At 56.5% G+C, this 21238-nt stretch overlaps 5 protein-coding genes across 5 annotated transcripts in view; 2 read left to right on the top strand and 3 right to left on the bottom strand.

Moving 5' to 3' along the window:
* The first annotated feature begins 1491 nt into the window (after positions 1 to 1491).
* On the top strand, positions 1492 to 2850 carry VOLCADRAFT_95924 (uncharacterized protein). The gene is made up of 4 exons (XM_002955047.1): positions 1492 to 1679; positions 1750 to 1845; positions 1939 to 2072; positions 2530 to 2850. Exons 1-4 carry the CDS (start codon positions 1575 to 1577, stop codon positions 2600 to 2602), a joined length of 408 nt encoding a protein of 135 aa, XP_002955093.1. The 5' UTR covers positions 1492 to 1574; the 3' UTR covers positions 2603 to 2850.
* Positions 2851 to 6142: 3292 nt separating this feature from the next.
* Positions 6143 to 9607, bottom strand: mot17 (uncharacterized protein; the record flags this gene model as incomplete). Its single annotated transcript, XM_002954991.1, has 4 exons — positions 6143 to 6379; positions 6544 to 7185; positions 8957 to 9137; positions 9537 to 9607. 4 exons carry the CDS (start codon positions 9605 to 9607, stop codon positions 6143 to 6145), a joined length of 1131 nt encoding a protein of 376 aa, XP_002955037.1.
* An 863-nt stretch (positions 9608 to 10470) lies between these two features.
* On the bottom strand, positions 10471 to 14248 carry VOLCADRAFT_95922 (uncharacterized protein; the record flags this gene model as incomplete). The annotated part of the gene is made up of 7 exons (XM_002954990.1): positions 10471 to 10622; positions 10907 to 11032; positions 11545 to 11641; positions 12166 to 12332; positions 12726 to 12863; positions 13379 to 13466; positions 14063 to 14248. 7 exons carry the CDS (start codon positions 14246 to 14248, stop codon positions 10471 to 10473), a joined length of 954 nt encoding a protein of 317 aa, XP_002955036.1.
* A 553-nt stretch (positions 14249 to 14801) lies between these two features.
* VOLCADRAFT_95921 (uncharacterized protein) lies at positions 14802 to 17545 on the top strand (the record flags this gene model as incomplete). Its single annotated transcript, XM_002955046.1, has 7 exons — positions 14802 to 15101; positions 15327 to 15369; positions 15445 to 15602; positions 16008 to 16085; positions 16532 to 16689; positions 16979 to 17059; positions 17368 to 17545. 7 exons carry the CDS (start codon positions 14802 to 14804, stop codon positions 17543 to 17545), a joined length of 996 nt encoding a protein of 331 aa, XP_002955092.1.
* A 952-nt stretch (positions 17546 to 18497) lies between these two features.
* Positions 18498 to 21238, bottom strand: part of VOLCADRAFT_106629 (uncharacterized protein) — a gene marked incomplete at its 5' end in the record, with an annotated part of 12253 nt that continues 9512 nt past the window's right edge. Inside the window, 5 exons of the mRNA XM_002954989.1 lie at positions 18498 to 19088; positions 19340 to 19471; positions 20200 to 20323; positions 20697 to 20807; positions 21037 to 21106. Of these exons, the coding sequence (XP_002955035.1) occupies positions 20310 to 20323; positions 20697 to 20807; positions 21037 to 21106 (195 nt within the window). The 3' untranslated portion in view covers positions 18498 to 19088; positions 19340 to 19471; positions 20200 to 20309. The remainder of the gene's footprint in view (positions 19089 to 19339; positions 19472 to 20199; positions 20324 to 20696; positions 20808 to 21036; positions 21107 to 21238) is intronic.

Below are 21238 nucleotides of genomic sequence, written 5' to 3'. Positions count from 1 at the left end.
CAAAGTCAGGTGAGGAGGCAGTTGCGCAGGAGGGCGAGGGTGCGAGGATGTGGACGGTATGCAAACGACGGCACGTTTGGTGGTTGGTTCGCTCCCCCTCCCCCTCCCCCTAGGGTCGCTGTGTGGCTTCTGGCAGGGTAGAGGGTGCTAGTGCGGCGGGTGATCTTGGGGGGGGAGAGTTGAGGACTAGTCCTTGATGAAATGCATCATCAAATGCCGTATAGAAGCCTTAACAAGTCGCGTCCCAGCGCAACGCTGCGCGTTTGCCGGCGGAAATTGTCTAGGGGAGTCAAGGAATGCGAGCGGAAACGTGCTGAGCAATAGTACTAATGTGCTCGAGGGCTAACGTAGCTTCAAAGTGAGCAATTTCTTACAATCCGTACGTCTGATAAAAGTTGTGTAAAGTGAAATGAAGGTAATTTCTTAACTTTTCTATAGAAGTTAAGGAAATTTCCCAGCCGCTGGCCGATGGAAAGACCCTCTATGCGAGGTCGAAAATTTAATACATGGTCGGGAGCATGTACTAGCTAAGAATTTCTTAGCGAGGGTAATGGAAAAGTTACGGAAATCTCCCTTTCCATTGGCCGTCCGGCAACTTCTCGCATGGGGCACTTCGCGCTGCAAAAATTACATACACACATTCGTTTACATATATATTATCAGTTTGTGCAAAAAATCCCAAGAAAGGAGGTGCGGCGGGCCCGGCCGGCCCTAAGGAAAATCTACGAAAATTTACGACCAGCCTATGGAAAGACCCTCTTTGCCTTCGTTCTAGGCAGGCATTAGCTCATTACATTTTTTTACTGTGGATGGTTATTCATGCAGACATGTGCTGGGGCTTGCTAGGAGCACCGCGGAAAGCAGGGGTGCACTCCTTACCCTTCCCGGACCCTGCCGTGGCTGGATTCTCCACAACGACTCGAGAAGATCCTCCTTACCGTACTAGCTATGCAGGATCCCTTCGCCGCAAGCACTCGAGGCAATTGGATCCACTGGCTAATGATGACTACTGAATTGCCGCGTCCTCGCAGATGCTCAGAATTACCGAAAACAATTGTCGCCGTACAAGTAGCACTGGCATGCGTGGCTTGCCGACAGTCGCGGATGCATGGGAAATAATAAATCCTAACCCAACGAGACTGAGGGATCGTTGAAACCCCCCAAACTTAGTGGAGGGTACTCAAGGTGTCTTTCCTTAACGACGTGTGGCCACAGCAGTGCGTCCCCATGGCGGAGGGACATGCCGACCCAGCGCGGGAAATAACCCATCTAAAGCAAACCCTGCGTCAAGAACGTGCGAAATATCGTGAAACTGGATGAATCGTCCAACATGATCTTCCATTGATGCCCCTGGTGAAGGGCTAGGGAGAGGCAGACGGGCCACAGGCCGCATGAAAGTGTGAACTATCCGCGGTACGGATGGTCGCATCCAGCTTGGAACTCTCAGCACGCGAACAAGTTGGTAGCTTATACACAGCTTTTGAAGGTATCAATCGTTTCAACTTAATTGAAAGGTCAATACGCGCCTCTCCGCCTATCCTTTGCTCTCTTGTGGACTTTTTCATCAAGACGCTATGAGTCAGGCTTCAATTGCCGAGGCTGCAAAAGTTGCTCTTAAGGATGCTTCGCGATTTCTCTTTTTTAACGAGCAGGGAGCAGTGCTAGCTTCTAGCTTCACCGTGAGCCCAATTGAATGCGTGCGATACCAAAGCTCTGGAGACAAATGGAGGATCGCTGCCCATTTTGTAGGTCGAGCCATCGGAGCTGAAGCCCCTTGAGGCGTTGTACTCCGACCGCGATGAGGCCATCAAGCATGGCATGGTGGTGCTAGGGACACGATACGAGGTACAGAACGATACCAAGGCGCTTGGAGCCTGGGGATGAACGAGGGTATGGCCTCAACGGCCGGCTCATATCCCTATTAATTGCCGAGCGCAGGTCCATCGCCACCACCCACCCCTCATCTACGGTCGGACCATGGGCGCTGTGCCCGAAGAGAGCGAGGGATGCGCCATCTGCAAGATTGCGAAGGGCCTCGATGGGCAAGCATGCTATGGGCTCATAACGTACCAGTAAGTCGTAGCCTGTGTTCGTGCTGAGCCATGGGTTACCTGATGCAGCGCTCTCCCTCCTACCCTTCCGTAAGCGTGTGCGCGCCAGTTTTTCCATCTGCCGAAGCCTTAAAACCTGAGTGATTGCATACAGACCTGCTGCGTGAAGGAAGCGGCTTGCTCCTGCTGTGTCGGTGCATGGATGGGTCGCGGTCGCGTGGTCTCGCAGAAGGGCATGTGTCAACATGCCGTTCCCTGGCAGCTATGCAGTCGTCTGGAGGAGTCGCGCCGCTTGCGCTATAGTATCCATCACGACCAGCTGAGAAAATCTAGCAAGGAATCTTATAATCTATATGGAAGAAAGGCCTTCGAAAGCTCTGCTGCCGGGTTCTCGTGCGCGCGAATGTTTTGCCTGTGGGTTTTGTGACCTCCCATACTCACTCCCAGAAGCTCCGCTGTTGGCTGTCCTGCCACGCAGGATGCCCAACATCTCTGCCAGAATGGTTCCGATGCTTCAGAAGTTTTGCCAGGAGCATTTAGAGGCCAAATGAACTTAGCGGCTGGGGAAAAGCGAAGAGAGATTGGGCTAGAGTAGACGACAGGCGGGGGACGTCCTGAGCCGCGGAGCTGAGCTCGTGGATACGCAGGTGCATGGAGCTGTTTGGGCGGGCGTGGCTTATGGAACTTAAGCCTCGTGGATGCGCCAGCAGCTGCCCTAATAACGTGTCGGGTCGATGTTAATCCCGTGAGGACGCTCTCCTTCTTCTTGACACGGTGGCGCATGGCATTTGGTGCAGTTGTGTGTGCCATACGTGTGCCCCGAGTGCTGTGGGAGGTCATGGAGGGTGGCATTTACTACTAATGGCTAAGGCTGGCCCGCATGGGGGGGCTGGAGGAAATGCTTTATGATCCAGCCCTGGCTGCTTGGCCCAAAATTGACATGAAGGGACTCGGCCTAATCTTGCCTGGTTTGACCCCATGCCATATTGGATTGAAAAGTACCGTAGTATAATGCGCCCCAGAGCTTTCACCTGGTGGCTGTGGGAGATGATGGTGGTTGTGCGTGAGGTGGTAGTTGTGTTTACTGCTTCAACTGGACGCGACTTTGGTGCGGTGTTGTGATGAGGCTGTGATAGTGCAGGTGGTAGGGGTTGCGGACGTCAGAGAGCGGGAAAGGTGTTTTGCATTCGCCATTTCCGGCGCCGGAAAAGGTCAGCCCAGATCTGTTTAGGCGTCTGACTCCGGAGTTGCACCTACCTGAATATGCAACGTTTTGGAGTGGCGGCATCAACCCTTCTGTTGTGCATAGTGAGTAGTGCAGTAGAAGTCCAGGAAGGCTGCGATCCTGACTGAGCTAACCACACTCGGGCTGTGGCATTTCCTCTTCACCGCGTAGACCGACATGTGGCTATTCAATGTGGCTATTCAGTGTGTGGCATTGGGCCTTTTTGACCCAGTGAAGGGACCCAGGAAACCAAGGAGGCCGTCTACCACCACAAGGGTCGCGAGCGGCGGATGGGTTGGTTGACGGACCGTGTTTCGCACTGTCGTATCTAGGTATGTGGCCGAGCGTGTGTGCAGTAGCTGTACTGCAAAGCAGTACTCGAAGCAGAGCAGGAGCCATTGACAGCGGGCATCGCGTGTGTGCACTGCCCCGGAGGTCATTCCCATTATTATATCAGGTGTTTTAAAGATGGATACGTGTGCAAACACATATCCTTGAAACACAATGTAGTTTCTCGTGTTATGACGTCTAAACGGCCCGGGGACAGAGGCCCCAGAATATAGGCACAGGCCGAATTGCATGCGCTGGTGCCAAAGTGCGTGGCGCGGAACCGCGGTGAAGCGACGCTCATTTCCAAGAAGAGCGTTTACACAAGGGAAACGCCTGAGGCACGGAAGCGCACTGTTCCACTCTCGGCTGTTCCATATCCACCTGCAGCATAGTCACGTAGCAGGTCGTTGACACGCACTCTGCTGGCGAGTCAGGAGCCACACCTGGGATCCCCAGCATTTGCTCCCTCCTGCCGTGGCTTGGATTCGCTGCTCCCGAACAGAGCATCCAACCGGCGGAAGGCAACAAAGAGGAGCCCTAAGGCACACGGCCGGCCACCGGAAGCACTTCCCGCCTTTTCTCTCCCTCCATGGCGATGCTGCCACGGCAGGGAAGGGTACCCCCTACTCGGTAACTCTCACAGCAGAGAGCACCCTCCCCTGTGTGGGGAGGCTGCTGACCCCAATGACATGCTGTGTTGACCCGCCCTCGCCATGACAGGACGATTCGAAGGCCTGAATGAAGACATCCCTCATTTCCAAGCCCGCCCATTAAGGATTACCGGACCCTTTGAGCCGTCCCGTCTTTAAAAATTTACACGGCGCCTCGCTCAGACAGCATTTCCTGGGCCCCCCTCCTCCTCCTACGACCTGTACGGCGGGAAAGGCCCCTAGGGAAGGAAACTGCCTTTGGGGGCTGCAGAAGGGAGAGAGACGCGCATCAGGCATGTTGAAAAGCCATGTAACAATTTTCATTTCACGCACGCGTCCGTTGCACATCCGTCCCACTGACAACGTGCAACCCAACAAACCACATGTTCCACATGCACGGCTCCTGCTTGTGAACTGCCAGATCGATGCAATATACCATCCACACGACACGGACGCACTTTACAAGTTACATACATACGTACAAGGTCGCATGACATGGCCGGACGCCGCACACCCACACCATTCGGTGCATCATAACGACATGGGGCCCGCAAGCACCCAGTCCCACCACACGCGCGTCGCTAATACCACATGCCGGCTTGGTTAATGTACGGAGCTACGCCCTCTACATACACACACATACACACACACACACACGGAACAGGCAATAATTACCGGCGGTAGCTGACACTCACACAGCGTTCCGTTTCTCCCTCCTCTCCAGTTAAATTCAGGATTCCATCCGACTCAAAGTGCAACCGCTCGACGGCACATGACCCCTGCTGGCCCTCCCGGGCCCCAAGCACCCGTGCAAAAGTTTCTGCCGTTGGCGCACACAGAAGTCCATACCATCATCCAGCGCGTCCTTCATGGTGTTCGGATGTGTGCCCAATCCATTCCAATCCGCCTCCCCAGTACCCCCCATCGGAACGGGTGATCCCAGCGAGCCCACCTTGCCCACCATGCATGCATCCCCGCGTCATCCCCAAACCACGAAACATCAACAGTTGCCTTCGTTCAGACCATCCTCCATGGATGGTCGAACCGGCCCAAGTGGGGACCCCCTGCGGGTTGCGCCCACTCGCAGAACACTCCAATGGCCATTTCCCAAAACCCAGTTTCCTTCCCCTAGCTACCCCTTCACGACAATCACCATCAGCACTACCCCCGTCACCATCACCACTACCATCACCACCAACGGCAGCAGCGCCTGCGCCAAGCCCCGCGCAAGTCCCAGGGCCCGGGAGGAGACAGGGTTTCGCTTCAGGGCCCCTGATGCCGCTGTCGGCACCGCCACCTAAAGCGGTGCCTCAGCTGCCACGGCCCAATATGCCCCAACGCGCCTGCCGAGCACTATGAGCTCACCGTGATGCCGAGCGGGGGCTCGCTCTCTTGCGCCGCTGCCCTATCAGGAGTTAGACACCAGCGCGCTGCGAGCAGCTAAGCCGCCGCGGCCGCTGCCACCAGCAATCCAGCACATCCACACCTAACTCGTTGCTGCGCCCCCACTCCCCCCTTTTCGCGCCGTTGGGTCCCTCACTGAAAGCTCTGGCGGCTGATTCGAGGCCACGAAGACCTCCTCTGACAGCTCGGCAATAAAAGCCAAAGCTCAGGGGCAACCAAGCTCTCGCCTGGCCCCACTCTGCAGCTCCATACAGCTCTGCACGCCATCAGCTCCCATCGCCACTGCCACGGCCAGCAGCAGCAGTAGCAGCAATAGCAGTAGCAGCAGTAACACGGCGTGCCTTGGCGCTGTGGTTCTCCCATCCCGTAGCGGCTACAGCCACGGACACCCGTGGGGCAGCGGCGGTGGCCGCGAGTCACAGGCCCTGAGCCCTTTTCCCCACCCTCCTCACTTTCCCAACGGCCTTGCGCGCTCCCGTTTCCTAATACGCCTCGGCCGCCATGTTCTTATCAAATATGTGCTGTCGCTTGATGTAACGGTTAAATGCGGATTTGCTGATGGCTTGCTGGTCGGGCGTGAAGCGAGGACCGCGCATTCCGACGGTTGGGTCGTACGGGTCGTCGTACGGTATCAGGTTGCGGTTGGTCTGCAGGTCGAAGAACGGCGCCTTCACTGCGCCCAGCGCGTTCGCAAACGCCTGAGGGTGGTGCGAGAGCATCTGCGGAGGCAAGGCAAGGGCCGTCCAGAGGGAGGTGAGGACGAGGGCAAGGTCCTAATGCTGATGCTAAAGACGACGAAGATGAGGATGATGACGACGGCAAACGCGGATTGATGTCCTTGTCCCTAGCCCATACTCCTGTGACCCACACTTAGCTTCCCCACCTGACGCCGCACATTGGATTTCTCCGAGCACCTGTTTCCCATCCTCCCTGGACCTGCATCCCTTCTGTGCCCTTCTGACCTCACAACTCCAAGCACGTGTCGTAATGCTCTCTCCAACCTGCACCGTCCCACATCCCACGAACCGCCAGAGCCGCTACCCACCTCCCCTCTGTGGATCTTCTCCTCCATGAGCGCCTCACGATGGACAGCTTCAAAATCCGCCGTTTGACGCAGCGTGTAACGCGCCGGCACCGTCCGTCCCGCCACCTCCACCATCGCCGGAAACAACGGCGCATCCCCCACACGCTGCCCCGTGCCGCTGCCGCCACCGCTGCGGCCGGCCGAGCCGGACCGCACGCGGCCCTTGCTACTGCCGCGCAGAGGCGGTAGCAACTTGCCGCTTCCGGCGAGACTACTGCCGCCGGAAAGACCGCCGCCTGAGGCGTCCGGTTGTAAACCGAGCTGGGCTTTGATTGTGGACTTTAGGTGCTCCTCTACCGTAAGGCCCATAATGACCGGCAGCGTGCCGGTGGCGATGCTATACGGTGAGTTGAAGATGCCAGGCTGTACGGAAGTGGACACCAGGTGGTGAAGCTTGCTGAGCTTATCCGCAAACAGCTTGCGTGCGCGCTCCTCCGCTTCCTGCGCATGAAATGGTTGGTTGGTTCGTTAGTTCGTTGGTTCGTTGGTTGTCAGGATGGAAAGAAAACGTGTCACATATCGGTGGATAAATATGCATGGTGAGTACTTCACGTGTTTGCTTGTGTGCAGCCTCGTCGAGCCACAGTATGTCTCGGGTATGCGCGATGTGGGTCACCTAGGGTTTCCTTGGCATTGCAGTGATCGACCATGGGGGCGCGTCGCGGCGCTCCCGACCAGGACACGTGACCACGGAGATATGTACAATTGGACGATTAAGTGAAGGACAAAGGAGGAGCAGGCGGACGAGAAGAGGGGAGAGGAGAGGAGAAGAACATCATTGGAGCGTTGGGAGGAGATAGCGGACGATCCGCTCCTCCGTCACTGCACCTCGCACACGGCCGGCCGGGGAGGGGAGCTAATGAAAAGACAGGTGGATGCGGAAGGGCCCACGAAGGCCCACAGTACAGAGGTACACGGCGGTGAAACACATCAGGGTGACGAACGCGGTGCGTTGCGGGTTTAACCCAACGCAAAAGAGGACGGTGGCGGTAGTGGCGGTAGTGACGGCGACGGTGAGCGCCATCGGCATATCGGCGTTGGCGGAGCAAGAACGTAACAAAGCATATGCAGCAAGGGGGCAAGCTAGGATTACAGGGGACTGGCGCAGCGCAGTGGCGGCGGCCCGCCTCCACTTCCGCAACTTGCAAAGGCCCCCACGGCAGAGGCGCTCTCCTACACGTGTTCTGTGTACGGCTCGTGTGATGCATGTACTCAGGGCAAGGCGACTGCACGCTTTCATTCCCCCTCTTTCACGACACGCGGTCCCCGGCTGGCGACGGCGGAGAGGCCCTGCTGCTCGCCGGCACCGCACGACCCCTGGTGCCTGGTGCCTCGTCACGTGCACGCGTTTCAGCCCACGACGAGGACGCCGTCTCAAGGGTGCGTGCGGCCAGCCCCCGAAACCCAGTTCCTTCCTCCCTTGCCTTGCGTTGGCCTGGATATCTTCCTCGTCTCGTCTCTGGCTGTGCATTTAATCACGATCTCTGGCGGGGCTGTCCCACCCTATCAAACTCCAACCTACCATACACTATGGCTCTAAAGTGAACATTCTCGTGCAGCACGGCGGGACCGGATGGAACGGGCGATGGGAAACAGTGGGCTCAAACGGAGATGGCTACAGTACATCAAAAAAGCACAAACAGCGCAAGACCGGAAGAAGGCTTGTGCGACATTGTGTCGCCGTAATGCCGTACTTCAGGGAGCATTTAACTGGTCGAGGCCGGCCCCGTCCTCAGTTGTGATCGCGCGCCTATCACTTCCCGTTTGGTGGAATCCGCATACAAAGCTGATACATACACAAGGCACAGCGGCGTTTTTCCAAGTTGCCTGAGTTGTAGCTCCTAAGTTGTCTGGGTAGTAGGACTCCCCAAGGATTAGTAACTGATGGTGGCGAACCACTGGGGGCTATGTGAGGTGCTGGACAACGGGTTCAACCCAACTTTATATCCCCATGCGGGTTACGTCTTACGTGGCCTTCCGTGGTAAATTTGGAATCCGGACGGGGAGGACCCGGCCGACCCCCTCGCCTTCGGTGGTTTCCCTTTCCTATGAAAACCCTCGTTTATCCCCGTTTATTAGGCCCAGCAGCACGTGGGAGCTATAGCTTGGCAAGGAGCTAGCTAGCTCCCCGCCAAGCTAGCTGCCACGCCTATCTGGCGTACATAATTTGAGGATGGGGAATGACGGGCATGCGAGGCGCGGAGGTGCAGACCTGTCGCTGCATGATGATTGCCCGCTCCGCTTCCAAGTTGAGCTCCGCCCGTATATGCTGGTTGCGCTCCTTGATTTGCTGGAGATATCGCTTCCGCGCATAGTAGTTGTGGATGTTCTTTCGGCTGTAGTATCCCCGCCACCAGCGCTGTATGATGGTGGCCATGGCATTGAAATACGCCCTGCGCAGCGTCCGATTGTACGCCTCCAGCGCGAGCCGAGCGCGTAACCGTCCCAAATATCCGCGCCAATAACGTTGTATCGTGAGCGCCGTTCGTCTGCATGACCACACGAAACAACTGCGCTTACTAGGAGCAATCGTGCTTGCCTCGAGGAGCAACGCCATGCAGGAGCCCGAGACTCACGCTAATCGCTGCAATCGTCGCCGGATGATAAATCCCCTCGCAAATGCCTGAATTACTACTACTGCTTTCGCCTCCACCTCTCTCCGTTCCTCAGCAAGCCTGCGACCCCAAAAAACAGGTTACTTTTTAGGCTTCCGGCTATGAGAGATTATAATTAACCATTTCATATAAGACCGTTTAATGTCAAATAATTAGCTGATATAGCTGCCTCCGCACCTGCACTTCGAGAAATACTCATCTATAAGCTCCTGCGCTTGCACCTGCTGAAGCTTCGCTAATGCGGCCATATTTACAACGCTGCTAAAGGTGAGGGCCGGCGGGGCTGTCAGCTAGGGCGGCCTCTCACCGGCCCCAAAACTACCGATACATGAGACACCTTTGCTGTGTGATCAAGGTAACTGGTCCAAGCTTGCCTTGTTGAAAGATATTCGCATGAGCATAAAGGAAAAACTGGGTGAAACTTGCTTGGTGCTTCCGCGGCCCTACAGGACTTGTTCGTAAGGCCCACCGCGAAATACTAGTCAGCTTGTTCCAAGCTGGAAGCAAGAAGATAGTGCCCAGAAACATATTTAAATGGGCCTACTGCTAAAAGCGAAAACGTACATATTTGGGACATACAGACATTGTCGTGGGCGACGCTTAGGCATGCGGCATTGCAGGCGACAGCGACGAACAGATAGCTTCGCTCACCGGTATGTTAAAAACTATTGAAATCAATTGCATGCTCGATTCCACGATGTCCAACAGCAACCCATTTGCAAGCTGAGGGCACCCCGCCGTCATCGCCTGGCAACCTCAAGGACCGAGGAGTTCCACCAGAGTAAAAGCATAGATACTCCATGCGCTGGATAGACATATCCAGCGGAGCAATCTTAATTATGGAAGTAGTACCCATGAAAGGCGCCGCTCCCAGAACGCTGCTGCGCGCTGTTTTACACCGTCGTATGACATTCTTCCGCGCCATTCTACATGCTCTTGAGCAAGACACCAGTAGCAAGGCTGATCGTTTCCCTCAGCAACAGCTCAATTTCAAAATATCGCAAAAGGCACACGGACATAGGTACATTTTGTAGGCAACAGGCGCCAACATCAACATCTACTGGTGTAAAGGTCGCATCTGGTTAGTCTCATCTGTCGCTCAAATAGCATCTTAACTTCGCTGTGCACACGGTGGCAGATAGATGCGCATGCCGGGTCGCGCAACCGCCATGCCGGGCGGTACTTGCTCGGGTTTGGGCTCCTCGTCCTGCCTGCCGTACCCTGTGACGTACACGACCTTGCCGGCCATGAATGGCAACGATGCTGCGAAAGGTCACAATTGCGAAGGGAAAGCAGAGAGAGGGGTGGTTGCACTCGCCAGTCGGGAACCCATGATGCTGAAGCGCCGTCAACTTCCGTGTTGGCAGCGCTGTATTGTGACAGAGGCATTCCGCCGTGAAATGTAGAATACGCGATGCACAATATTCGTTGCGGACTCTCCATCAACGGTATTAACTACCTGTGGCGAGCCTTAACCATCCTAAGTCCTCGCATCACAGCACAGCATATCACAGCAGAGAACATCGCGCAACACCGCCGTGCCGTACCGTAGTGTACCGTGCTTTTGTATTGCAGGAGCGGAGGACACGGCTTATCCTCTGTTCTACGCAATAGTTCCCGGCCCGGTACGGCCACCCACACCCACTCACCTAGCCGCTCCAGCTGACCAAATCCTGGGACGACATCCAACCAACAGGGCGATCAACGACGACGATCAATGACGACAAAAAAAGGAGGAACAGCGGCAGCACCCGCACGCGGTAGCAGCGAGCGAGCGAGACCAACTGGAGAGACAGAAGAAACAAATCAGTCCCGAATACAGCGTTAATATATCTTCTGCGCAAATTGCAGCCACACGGCGGCTGTCAGCTGACGTGAAAGAGCTCTCTTCCAGCCAGACAGGCAACCGAGGCCAAGCTCCTCCCCCCCGGTGCCGTGTGCGAGCGCTACCCCTTAATGACCAAGTGGGTTGCAACCCAGGGGGGAGGTGGGTGGAGGGCGGGACTGCCGGGCCCAACTGCCGGGTCCGGAGGAGACTCTTCCGGTTCCGGTGGATTAGGCCCCCGTCCCCCCGTCCCCCCGCTCGCACACTGCTTTGAGAACTCAATAACACAATTATTGAGGCCCGACCACGTGTACGGCCCGTACAGTAACACAGAGTCAGACTCTTATGTGCCGTACCTACCGGCGTGCTCCTCTGAACCGTTCGCCCTCGCGTCCACCAGCAGTACGGGAGCCACCGACAGCTGTTCGTACAACGCTTCGTCGAAGCCGCTGTCAGCCTGGGAGGAAGCACCGTTGTGTGCGGGGTTCCCAAGGAACACTCAGACCCGGGTGCGGGAACCGTGTTCAGGTATTCGGGTGTAGTGAGGTGACGGGTGCATAACAGCCGCGCGAGCATGTAAAGTATATAGGCATGTGGATTTGTAAGTATGTAAGTATGTGAGTGCGTACGTCGTCGGGGCCGTTCCTAACGCTAAGGAAAGTAATTAGAAGTAACCGGAAGTAACCCTTTGGGGCACGGATTCATGTTCGCCCAGTTGTATTATGGCATAATGACAATGTGTAGTGGAAGACAGTCTGGAGAAATTTCCACCGACCCCTTTTTTCCAACAAACCTCTTTCAAAAAAAAGACAAAATTCACCGCGTTCCTGTATCCGACATCCTCAAAGTGCATCCTGAGATTTTACCAACAAAACAGGCGAACAAGGAAGCTAAATTTAACTCCGTACAGTGAAATTCCCAGACAGGAGCCTGCTTCTTAAGTACCCTATCCCGCTGCAGCCGTACTTGGCATCTGCTCACCGTCCAGCCCAGTACGGGCATATCGCCGTCGTACAGGACGAGCCCGTAGCATGTCTCCGAGTGGCGCGATCGGAAGGGACGTATGGCCAGGCCGCTGTCCGCAATAGCCGTCGTCCCTTCACCGGCGGGCACATCGTGGAAAACGGCAAAGTCCTCCAGCGGCTTGCCTGCGCCAACACGCAACATGTGGCCCAAACGGCCATTGAAGGGCAATGGGGTTCTTCAACAGGTTCTAGAAAGTAACGCCAACACGCCAAAAAAAACCCTGCGCCGTACTTGTGTGCCGTACTTGGGCACCTCACAATAAACTGCCTATCGTGGGTTCCCCCCGGTAAATATCGAATCCTAAACTCCTGAACTCCTCATCGTGGGTTAGCAGTTGGCAGTTGGCAGTTAGCAACAGGAAAACTGCCAACCATTGAACGGCCACGTGGGTAACAAAGCGGTCAAAGGTCACAGGGAGGGAGGGGGGGCGGACGGAGGAAGGGATGTGCAAGGGGAGTTCGACAGAGGCCGGAGGAAAGAGCCTCATCCCCAAGCTGGGCCCCCCACCTACTCACCGGTGGATTTGAGCTCTCTAAGCCGGTGCTGCCTGACCTCCGCCAGGACATCAGCATGAGCGTAGAGGTGCGGGGGTTGCTGACACCCTGCCGTTGCTGCGCGAGTGCTCTCCACCGCCAACACCACGGGTAGCTCGCCTGATGTTGAAAGGAAGTACGGCAGTAGCAGTGGCAGTAGGGTATCAATAGCAGGAGCAGGAGCAGGATCACGAGCACTAGCACTAGCAGTAGTGGTGGGTAAACGTGATTACCCGCCATCTACCACTAACCAACTAACCAACTAACCAAGCAACAAGATCCCAGATGCGAGGAGGCCCAGCGCTCCACCATGTTGCGAGCGCATATGGACATGATGCCCATGTGCCATCGTCGGCGCTGAAGTTTTTGCGGCGAGGTAATGTTTCGCAAATGCAAATGCAGTCATGTTCGCGTGCTATTTCGTGTCAGGGTGCAGTGCTGAAAATCGGCGTAGTCGATGGCGTTGGCAGTTGACAGTTGGCGGTTGCTGGTGGGCACGGGGCTTCGGCAATAAACGTTGACACGTTATCCACGGATGGGCCCCAGAGCCCAGATACAGAGTACGGATAACCGTTGTCGATTGGTTGTTAGGGGTTGCCGGTTGGTGGCTTGACCCTATCGGTGTGTTTTCCTACCGGTATGATCTCCATGGTTGTGACTGACGTAAAGGTTTGGCGGCACGCGGCCCACAAGCTTCAGACATGCGGCCGTTACCCCATAGCCCTGTGAAGCCGTGGCGGCGGGCGGGAGGGCGGGCGGGGGTGGGCCCGGTGCAGGTTTGGAGGAATGCGCGAAGTGTGTGTGTGGGGGGGAGGATTACCAGACGGAGTTTCGGAAATGGACAGCAGGCGTTCACGTTTGTTATCAAGCTTGTTAGGCAGCTTGGTGGGGAAAGGGAATCTGTGACGCTGAGCGAGAGGAAAGGAAGGGCGGAAGGAGCTCGACTGGTTGTGCAGCCACTTGGCAAGGGCTAGTGCCTGTCCCGAATGGCGTTGCGGAGTTAATTAATGGCAGGAGAGGATCAGCCCTGAAATAGCATGGATGATTCCAGGGTCTGCTTGTGGCGGGTGCTTCGACTGCTTGTTGTTGCACGAGTTCGGGGAACAAAGATGGCGTCCGGGAGAGGGACGTGGATTTATGGCCTACGATGAACTAGATTTCCGGAGCACATATCTCGCCTTCCTACCGATGCAGTTGTATCCGTCCTCAAAGTTTTGATACTGGAGTCCTGACGACGTTATCCATGGCAATTGCCATCAACGGTTTCCTGAGTGCAATTCATCTACCCCCAGTCCCGCAACCTGTCGACATGTCCTCACCACATCGCACAGCAGAATTGGCTCGCCTTTTTTGACAACAACAAAGGAAGAACTGGGTTGCTTTGAGTACACGTAGGTCGTGCCAGCTCCTGTTCCCAGTACAATTATCTCAAGACACTGCGTTTTATTACATGCATTACTATTTTGAAGTTTCTTAATGCCTTCATCAGCATCCCGGGTGACCATGGAACCAACGCCGGCAAGACGTTGGAGGCGCGATGTAAAAATGCCCATTATTTATGCAAAATCAAATGGTTTACATTGTTGCGAAGTCTCGTCTTTGCACTGTTATTCCTTGTAACTCAGTTTGCTGTGCATGTAACGACGCAAGGCCCAACTGAGCATCCCGGGTTACGCCTTTGCTTTGTTACAATGGTATCGAGACGGGGCCGCACGACTTCCGATGAAATCTTCGGGTCGGTGGTTCGATTCTGACAACAAGCAGGTATCGCAGAAAGCGATATCATGGGTAATGGATAAACCAGCGCACAATGCGTGAGGTGGGATGGCTCCAATGCTCGATATAATGGCCGCGGACGTCCATTGCTAAAGGGGGGGCAATGTAACGACGCAAGGCCCAACTGAGCATCCCGGGTTACGCCTTTGCTTTGTTACAGTGCATGTTTCAATCGAAGCTTCGCCTTCCATGCAAGTCCTCCATGCATGTGTTCTCACCATGCAAACAGAGCGCAGTATGATAACTTAGCACATTACATACATAACTATACCTGATTGCGTCATGCTAGTGCGCATTGCGTCCCTGCTGCACTCTATCGTATTCGCGCCCTGGTCCATCCTTCGGCCTTTCCTACTCCTGGGACGAGTTCCCTCTTCCTCTGCGCGATCTGCCAAGTCCAAGGCCCGTATTCAGGCACGAAAGTCTAGTCCAGCGGCACAGACGCCGGCATCATCACAGCCGCGGCCCCAACAGACAAAAGCCCAAAAGCCAAAAATGGAGACTTTGAACGGCGTGAATGGCGCCGCGCACCCAGCGTCTTCTGAGGAGAAATCCAAGCTAGAGGAGCAAGCGAAGGCTAAGGTACCCCTCTGGCGTCTCTTCCCCTGAGAACGCCCCTTTCCTCCTGTCGTCGTCCTGCCCCTGTTTCCGAGTTTGGCCGCCTAGCTCCGCACCTGCTGCAATGGCATTTATCAACTGCTATCCCCCTGGCTGCTACACAATACAGCCAGACCTCAGTTCACCTTCAAGCCACGCACATGGCATCCACACCCCACTTTCTCACACACACCGCGATCCCTCCCCCAGGCTTCGACGCTCATATCCGGCCCCCCCCCTCCCCCCGACCGACGTGGGTCACGCGGGTCCAGATTGACTGTCCCTTTCCCCTCTTCCCTCCTCACAACCTCCTGTCGCCCCTCCGAAGAAGTTCTACCCTCGACCCGTGGCCCGTCTTTCCGCCCCAACCCGCCTTTTACTCTGCAGGGAGACCTGTCTTACTCTTACTGGGCGGGAAAGGGTGGTGGTGATGTGCCACTGCCGGAGCCCCGGGTAATTTGGAGGCCGTCAATTGGTCGTTTGGGGGTGGGGTGTGAAGTGCACAGGGCATTCGGTTGAATTCCCATGGAGCTGGTGGAGGTGGGGTTAGTAATGCCGATTGCAACTGTCGTTGCATAGCAGTAGCGATGGTGATGGTGATGGTGGTAATGATGATATTGGTGGCGATGGTGATGGTGATGGTGATGGTAGACTTTTGTGTTCCCTCTGGAGTAGGGTATGTTTGTCCCCCATCGCTGTTGTCCAGATCCTCACGGCCCCTAGTGGCCCCCAACCCGACGGGATATGACGTACTCCGACCTACCACCCGCTATAACCCCGTCCCGTACTGCCCTACACCCAACCCACACGCACCCCAAACCCTCAGTGCTCTCCTCCCCCCCACCGCTGCCGGGGGCCCTGCCTCCCTCTCCACCACCTTCCCCCCAACAGAAGCTCACGGAGGAGGAGAAGGCGGAAATGGAGCGGCAGGCCAGCGCCGCTGCCAGCGGGGCATCTGCATGGAATGCGGTGAGACAGACAGACAGACAGACAGATTGCCGGAAAGACGGCCGGAAAGATAACAGACATGGTCGGGCTGGGGCCAGGGGACTAAGGGTGGTTGCCTGGGGGGTTGTTACCCAGCTTGGGGGCAACGTGTGCCCCCCTGGCTCCCTTTCCCAACCCCCCCTTCCCCACTTCCCCATCCCCGCGCCATTGCCTCGAGACAAGCTTTCATGAAAAAATGACTGAGGGCAGTCGCGTCATTGCCTTTGACCGTCAGCAGCTGTTTATTAGTGCTTCGGGCGTTACAGCCTGCAGTCGCGATCCTTTGCTTCTGGCTGCATGCGAGTCCCCCCACACCACACACCACAGCACCTCACCACACGAGTGTTTTTATACCCCACCCCCTCCCTCCCCTCCCCTCCCCGCCGCACTCGCTCGTGGTTCGTCTTTCCCCTCCCCGCCGCACACAGGCTGGTACCTTCGAGGAGCGGGGAGCGACCTGTTGGGCCAAGTCCCGGTTGACGGAGCTGATCCGGGAGAGGGAGCTTCCCGGCGGGGGGGTCACCGTGGTGGATGTGAACGGCTGCGAGGGGGAGGCCAACATCTTCATCGTGAGGGGGAAGAAGAGGTGCGAACTGGCGGGGCTGGACGGGGAAAGGGGGAGGAGGCGGTGGGGCCCTGCCACTCGAGCTGCTTGGGGGGGGGATGTTCGCGTTCCTCCCGGTCTTTCTTTCCGGCTACGTCTCATTGCACGTATGCTACTGCTGCGACTGCTGCTGTTGGCGAACATAATGCTGTTGATTTTGTTGTTGGTGGCCCTGCGGTTGTTGTTGTTGTTGCTGCTGGTGGTGGTGATGATGGTGATGATGATGCTGTTGATGGTGCTGGTGATGATGGCGTTGTCGCTGCTGATGCAGGTGCGGCTTCGATTTCGAGTTGCAACTCGCCTGGAAGGCTGTTCCGCGACCCGGAGCAATTGAAATCCGCGGACACTGCAAGTAAGCGAGGGGGGGGCGGGGGAAATTAGGGAGGGGGAAGGGAGGGAGGGAGGGGGGGAGGGAGGGAGGGAGGGAGGGAGCGAGCTGTCTTCCTGAAGTCTTGCAGGTAATCCCTTCTTGATTAGACCTGAGAAAGCACTTGATATGTTTACCTCCTCAGTAATATCCCTTGGTACCCCGCCTACTTCTTGCATATGAGTACAATGATGTGGATGAACAGGACATGGGGATACGATATACATATGGATACATGTCATCTGACCCACCCTCCCCCCTCCCTCCCCTCCCTTCCCCCCCCCGGCACCCAGGGTGCTCAACTTTTCTTCAGACGACCCTGAGGACCTGGAGCTGCATCCCGAGGTGGCGCATCGGCAGCCGGACCGAGCTGCTGATGAGGCGATAGCGCTGGACCAGGTTAGGGCGGTGCTGCGGCCCGAGCTGATCAAGATACTCACCCAGCTACTTGAGGAACTCAAGGCGAAGTAGGAGAGGGCTTTACCCCTAGCAAGGGGTTTTATACGGGTTTTAGCAGCGGTTTTACGTCCTGTTCTCAGTAGCGGGGTCTTACGCCGTTAAGAGAGCGGTTGTTGTTGTGGAAGAGGGGCTTCTCCCTTAGAAGGTGGTTGGGAGAGAGGGCAGATAGAGCGCAGAGGAGATGGGGAGAGAGGAGAGAGGGGAGAGCGAGGGGTAGCTGTGGGATGTGGGAAGGGGATCCAGAGGATAAAGGGTTGTCTCCCTTAGGGGCACCCCTTTAGTGATGACTTTGGGGTTGGGGGTGACAGGGCTTTGCTGATGGCTTGCATGACCTGCCGTGGGTCGGGTGGGGTCAGCCGCAACCTGTGTGTGGCGCCTGATATCGTGTGGGGTGTAGGGGTACCCCCCGGCGTATCTGGACGGAGGATTGGTGGTGGTGGTGGTGGTGGTGGTGGTGGTGGTGGTGGTGGTGCGGTTGCTAGAGCCCGGGTTAGCCCGGATAATGATGCCTGCCCAGGACTAGACTGGGCCCTGTCGCCAACCGTCTTCGAAAAAGAGGAGGGAAGAGGAGGAGGTGTGATTAATGGATCGACTGTATCGACCGTACACGCTGATGGTTTCTCGGATCTCAGCAATAGTATTATTTGTGTTACACTTCTTGAAATGCCCTTTTCACTCGCCGTGGCAGCCGCCGAACAACAGAGCAAAGCATGATCACGGGGGGTTACCGCAAGCTCACATGGTTGTTTGCGGGTGCATATGTCTGTCTGTCAGTCTGTCTGAGAATCAATGCGCCCTGCTGGGTTGTGCCACTGCAAAGAACATCCTCGAAAGCAAGTTTAATGTCTTAAGAAACAGAAGCTGCAATGCAATCAATCAATCAATCAATGGCGGGCACAGATCTCGGGCGCTGAGGCGCCAAATCGCGGGTTGGGGTTCCTGGGATACCCGATATCAATCTACTGTCCACGTGTTCATTACAGTGGTGGTATGTATGTATATGTATAAGTACTCCAGCCGCCAAATTCATGCCGTGATAATGAGGTAAGTTAAGGTACTATCTTGCACGTTAAGGGGTGAAAGAAATGCGAAAACATTACGAGTACAGTTCTACCACACACACACACACACACGCACACATACACATCCCCGGTGATCGCTTACACGCACGTCCCGGCATCTGCCTCTCCCTCCTTTCCCCGACACCTCATCTTCGTTTTCACATCACAATTGCAATCTACCCCGCACCACTGACCATTTCTGTGTGCTTATGTAACACTTCATTTAGGCCTCCCTGGAGGACCTCTGTCCAACCCTTAAATCCAAATACAGCACGCACCACCTCTCTCCACATCTCCCCCTCGCCCTAATATGTGAATAACGCAGCACCGTGGGGGCAAGTACACCCACATACACATACACCCACATACATACATACGTAAGTACGTACCGATTAATGGACAGGACTGCTCTCGGACCTAGCCCCGGCCCCCCGGCCTCCACACTCTGCTCTTCCCGCTGCTCATCCCCCCCTTGCTGAACTGCCCTGTGCCACCTGCACGAGGGGGGGGGTAACTCCGCCCCCAAAACACACGACTGTGCACTCCTACCTCCCGAGAACTCACCCCCTCGCTCAGTACTCGGCACCGCCCCTCCACCCCGTTATGCGCTCCCCCCCTCACGCTCGCCACCACCGCTGCTCTTTGGCCACGAACCCTCAGCCCCCGTTCCTCCCCCTTCCCGGCCGGGGAGCCCCTCATTTCCCCTTCTCCGCCCGCGTAGTGATGTCCCGCAGCAGCTCCTCACTGAAGCTCTTGTGCTTCTGGAAGTGCCGCATGTGCAGTATGGGCACACAGCCCGCCGCCGCCAGAGTCTTGCCGCCCACCAGGGCGTCGTCCTGGTAGGTGCGGGGCTTGAACCCGGACAGCAGAGACTCGCCTGGGGGCGCCGCACACACGCGCATGTTGCGGGAAGGGGGGAAAGGGAAGGAGGGGGAAACAACCACGTTGGTGGCATAGCCATGCATGACATACAACAAACATACAGTAGTGACACTGATCACTACTGGGGAAGTGTGGAGAGTGTGGGCGGGAGCAACCCACTACCACCCAACCATTACCCGCCACAGCCAGCCAGCCATGGTGCCCGCCGTCACCAGCACCCACCCGGCGTGCCGATGTTCTTGCAGATCCGCAGCAGCGAGCTCAGAGTGTTCATCTTCATGAAGGGGCAGGCCGCACAGCCGCCCTCCAGACTGCAACCCTCGCCAGAGGCAGGACCTGTACCGTACAATTTTTTAATAAATATCCCCCGCCCGCATGTGGCAGGGTTGGCCACCCGCAAAGAGGGGCAAAGAGAGGGGAAATGAACAAAAATGAGCACTTTGGCATGGCAAGCGGATTTGCACCTCCCGCACGCTCCCCAACATTTCCCCCTTGAGAGTCATCACCCTTGACAGTGACATACATACATACATCCCTATGCACACATATCCACACAGATCGACGCACAGATCGACAGATGGACAGTTCCCGTCCCCATTCCCGTACCAGGCAGCTGCACAGTAACAGTACCAAAGTAACATTGTTGGGTTTGGTTCAAGCAAACTGGACACTTCCCCCTCCACACCAACATATCTCGGTCATCACCCTATAGGGTATTCCCACCTGGCACAACCTCCAGGCCCCCCGGCAGCTCTACGGGCCCCGAGCTGGTTTGCTGGCGGGTAGTGGTGATGGCGGAGGGGGCCACGGGAAACACAATCTCCACCTCCACATCATTGCGGCCCGACTGAGGTGCAAGAACGGCAGTAGCAGCAGCAGCAGCAGCAGCACGAGGAGGCGGACGCGATAGGGAAAGAGAGCGGGCAACAAGGAGAGGGTGAAGCGGGAAAGTGGGGTTGAAATGAAGGGAAAAAAGGGATGTGCGAAACGAACAGTATACTTCCTACTTCCCCTCCGCAACACCCTCCGCAACTTAAGGATTTTAAAGGTAGACGCCCAGGCTAGCTCTCGCATCTCTCTCCCCCCGTCAGTGGTTCGTCTTACCCCCTTGTCGCCGCCGACCCCGGACTCCCCCCGCCATTCTGTTTGTTTAACCCCCTTCCCCGAACCCCCGGGGGACCCAACACCCCGCAGTATTAAAGCCCGACGGCCCCTCTCACCTTTCGCAGCATGCCCTGCACCTTCCGCACAATAGAGGTGATCATGCCTGCCTCCGTTCCCAGCACGAACTGCAGCCGCTCGGGACTGGGCTGAGAGAGGGCGGTGGCCACCTGCGCAGTATGGCGCGTATGCATGGGTGCACCAGCACTGAGCAAAGTGCTCCACAGTGCTCCACCACAGGTGCGTCCTCATACCTATTTCCTCTCCCCACCCCGCCGCCCTACCCCCTCCCGAATCGTTCCGCGGGGCGGAGTCCCCTTAACCCCTTGTCCCCGCTTGACTCCGTCCCGTCCCGGTCCGTCCCGGTCCCCCCTGCTCCTCGCTCGACATGCTCTTTACCTTGTCGGCAATGAAGTCCAGGATGTTCGACGTGGAACCCACCGGCACCCATGTCCCGGGTGCGCTTGGCCTGCAGGGGGCCGACATCGGGAAGGGAAGACATCATCATATGTGGTTGTTATTGGTGTAATTCGGGAAGGAGGGGGGGGGCCACAGAGAAGGAGGGGGAGCCGAGAGAGGACAAGGACGGCACACCGGAAAG

This window comes from Volvox carteri (assembly GCF_000143455.1).
Source record: "Volvox carteri f. nagariensis unplaced genomic scaffold VOLCAscaffold_48, whole genome shotgun sequence".
Taxonomy (NCBI): Eukaryota; Viridiplantae; Chlorophyta; class Chlorophyceae; order Chlamydomonadales; family Volvocaceae; genus Volvox; species Volvox carteri.
This window is presented reverse-complemented; position numbering and strand designations above follow the sequence as displayed.

What these genes read in the sequence shown, in the direction of transcription:
- VOLCADRAFT_95924 (XM_002955047.1), top strand. Translation starts at nt 1,575, where the DNA reads ATGAGTCAGGCTTCAATTGCCGAGGCTGCAAAAGTTGCTCTTAAGGAT. An exon ending in TGCTAGCTTCTAGCTTCACC is followed by an intron (nt 1,680 to 1,749) that starts GTGAGCCCAATT and finishes CCCATTTTGTAG; the next exon opens with GTCGAGCCATCGGAGCTGAA. An exon ending in TGCTAGGGACACGATACGAG is followed by an intron (nt 1,846 to 1,938) that starts GTACAGAACGAT and finishes TGCCGAGCGCAG; the next exon opens with GTCCATCGCCACCACCCACC.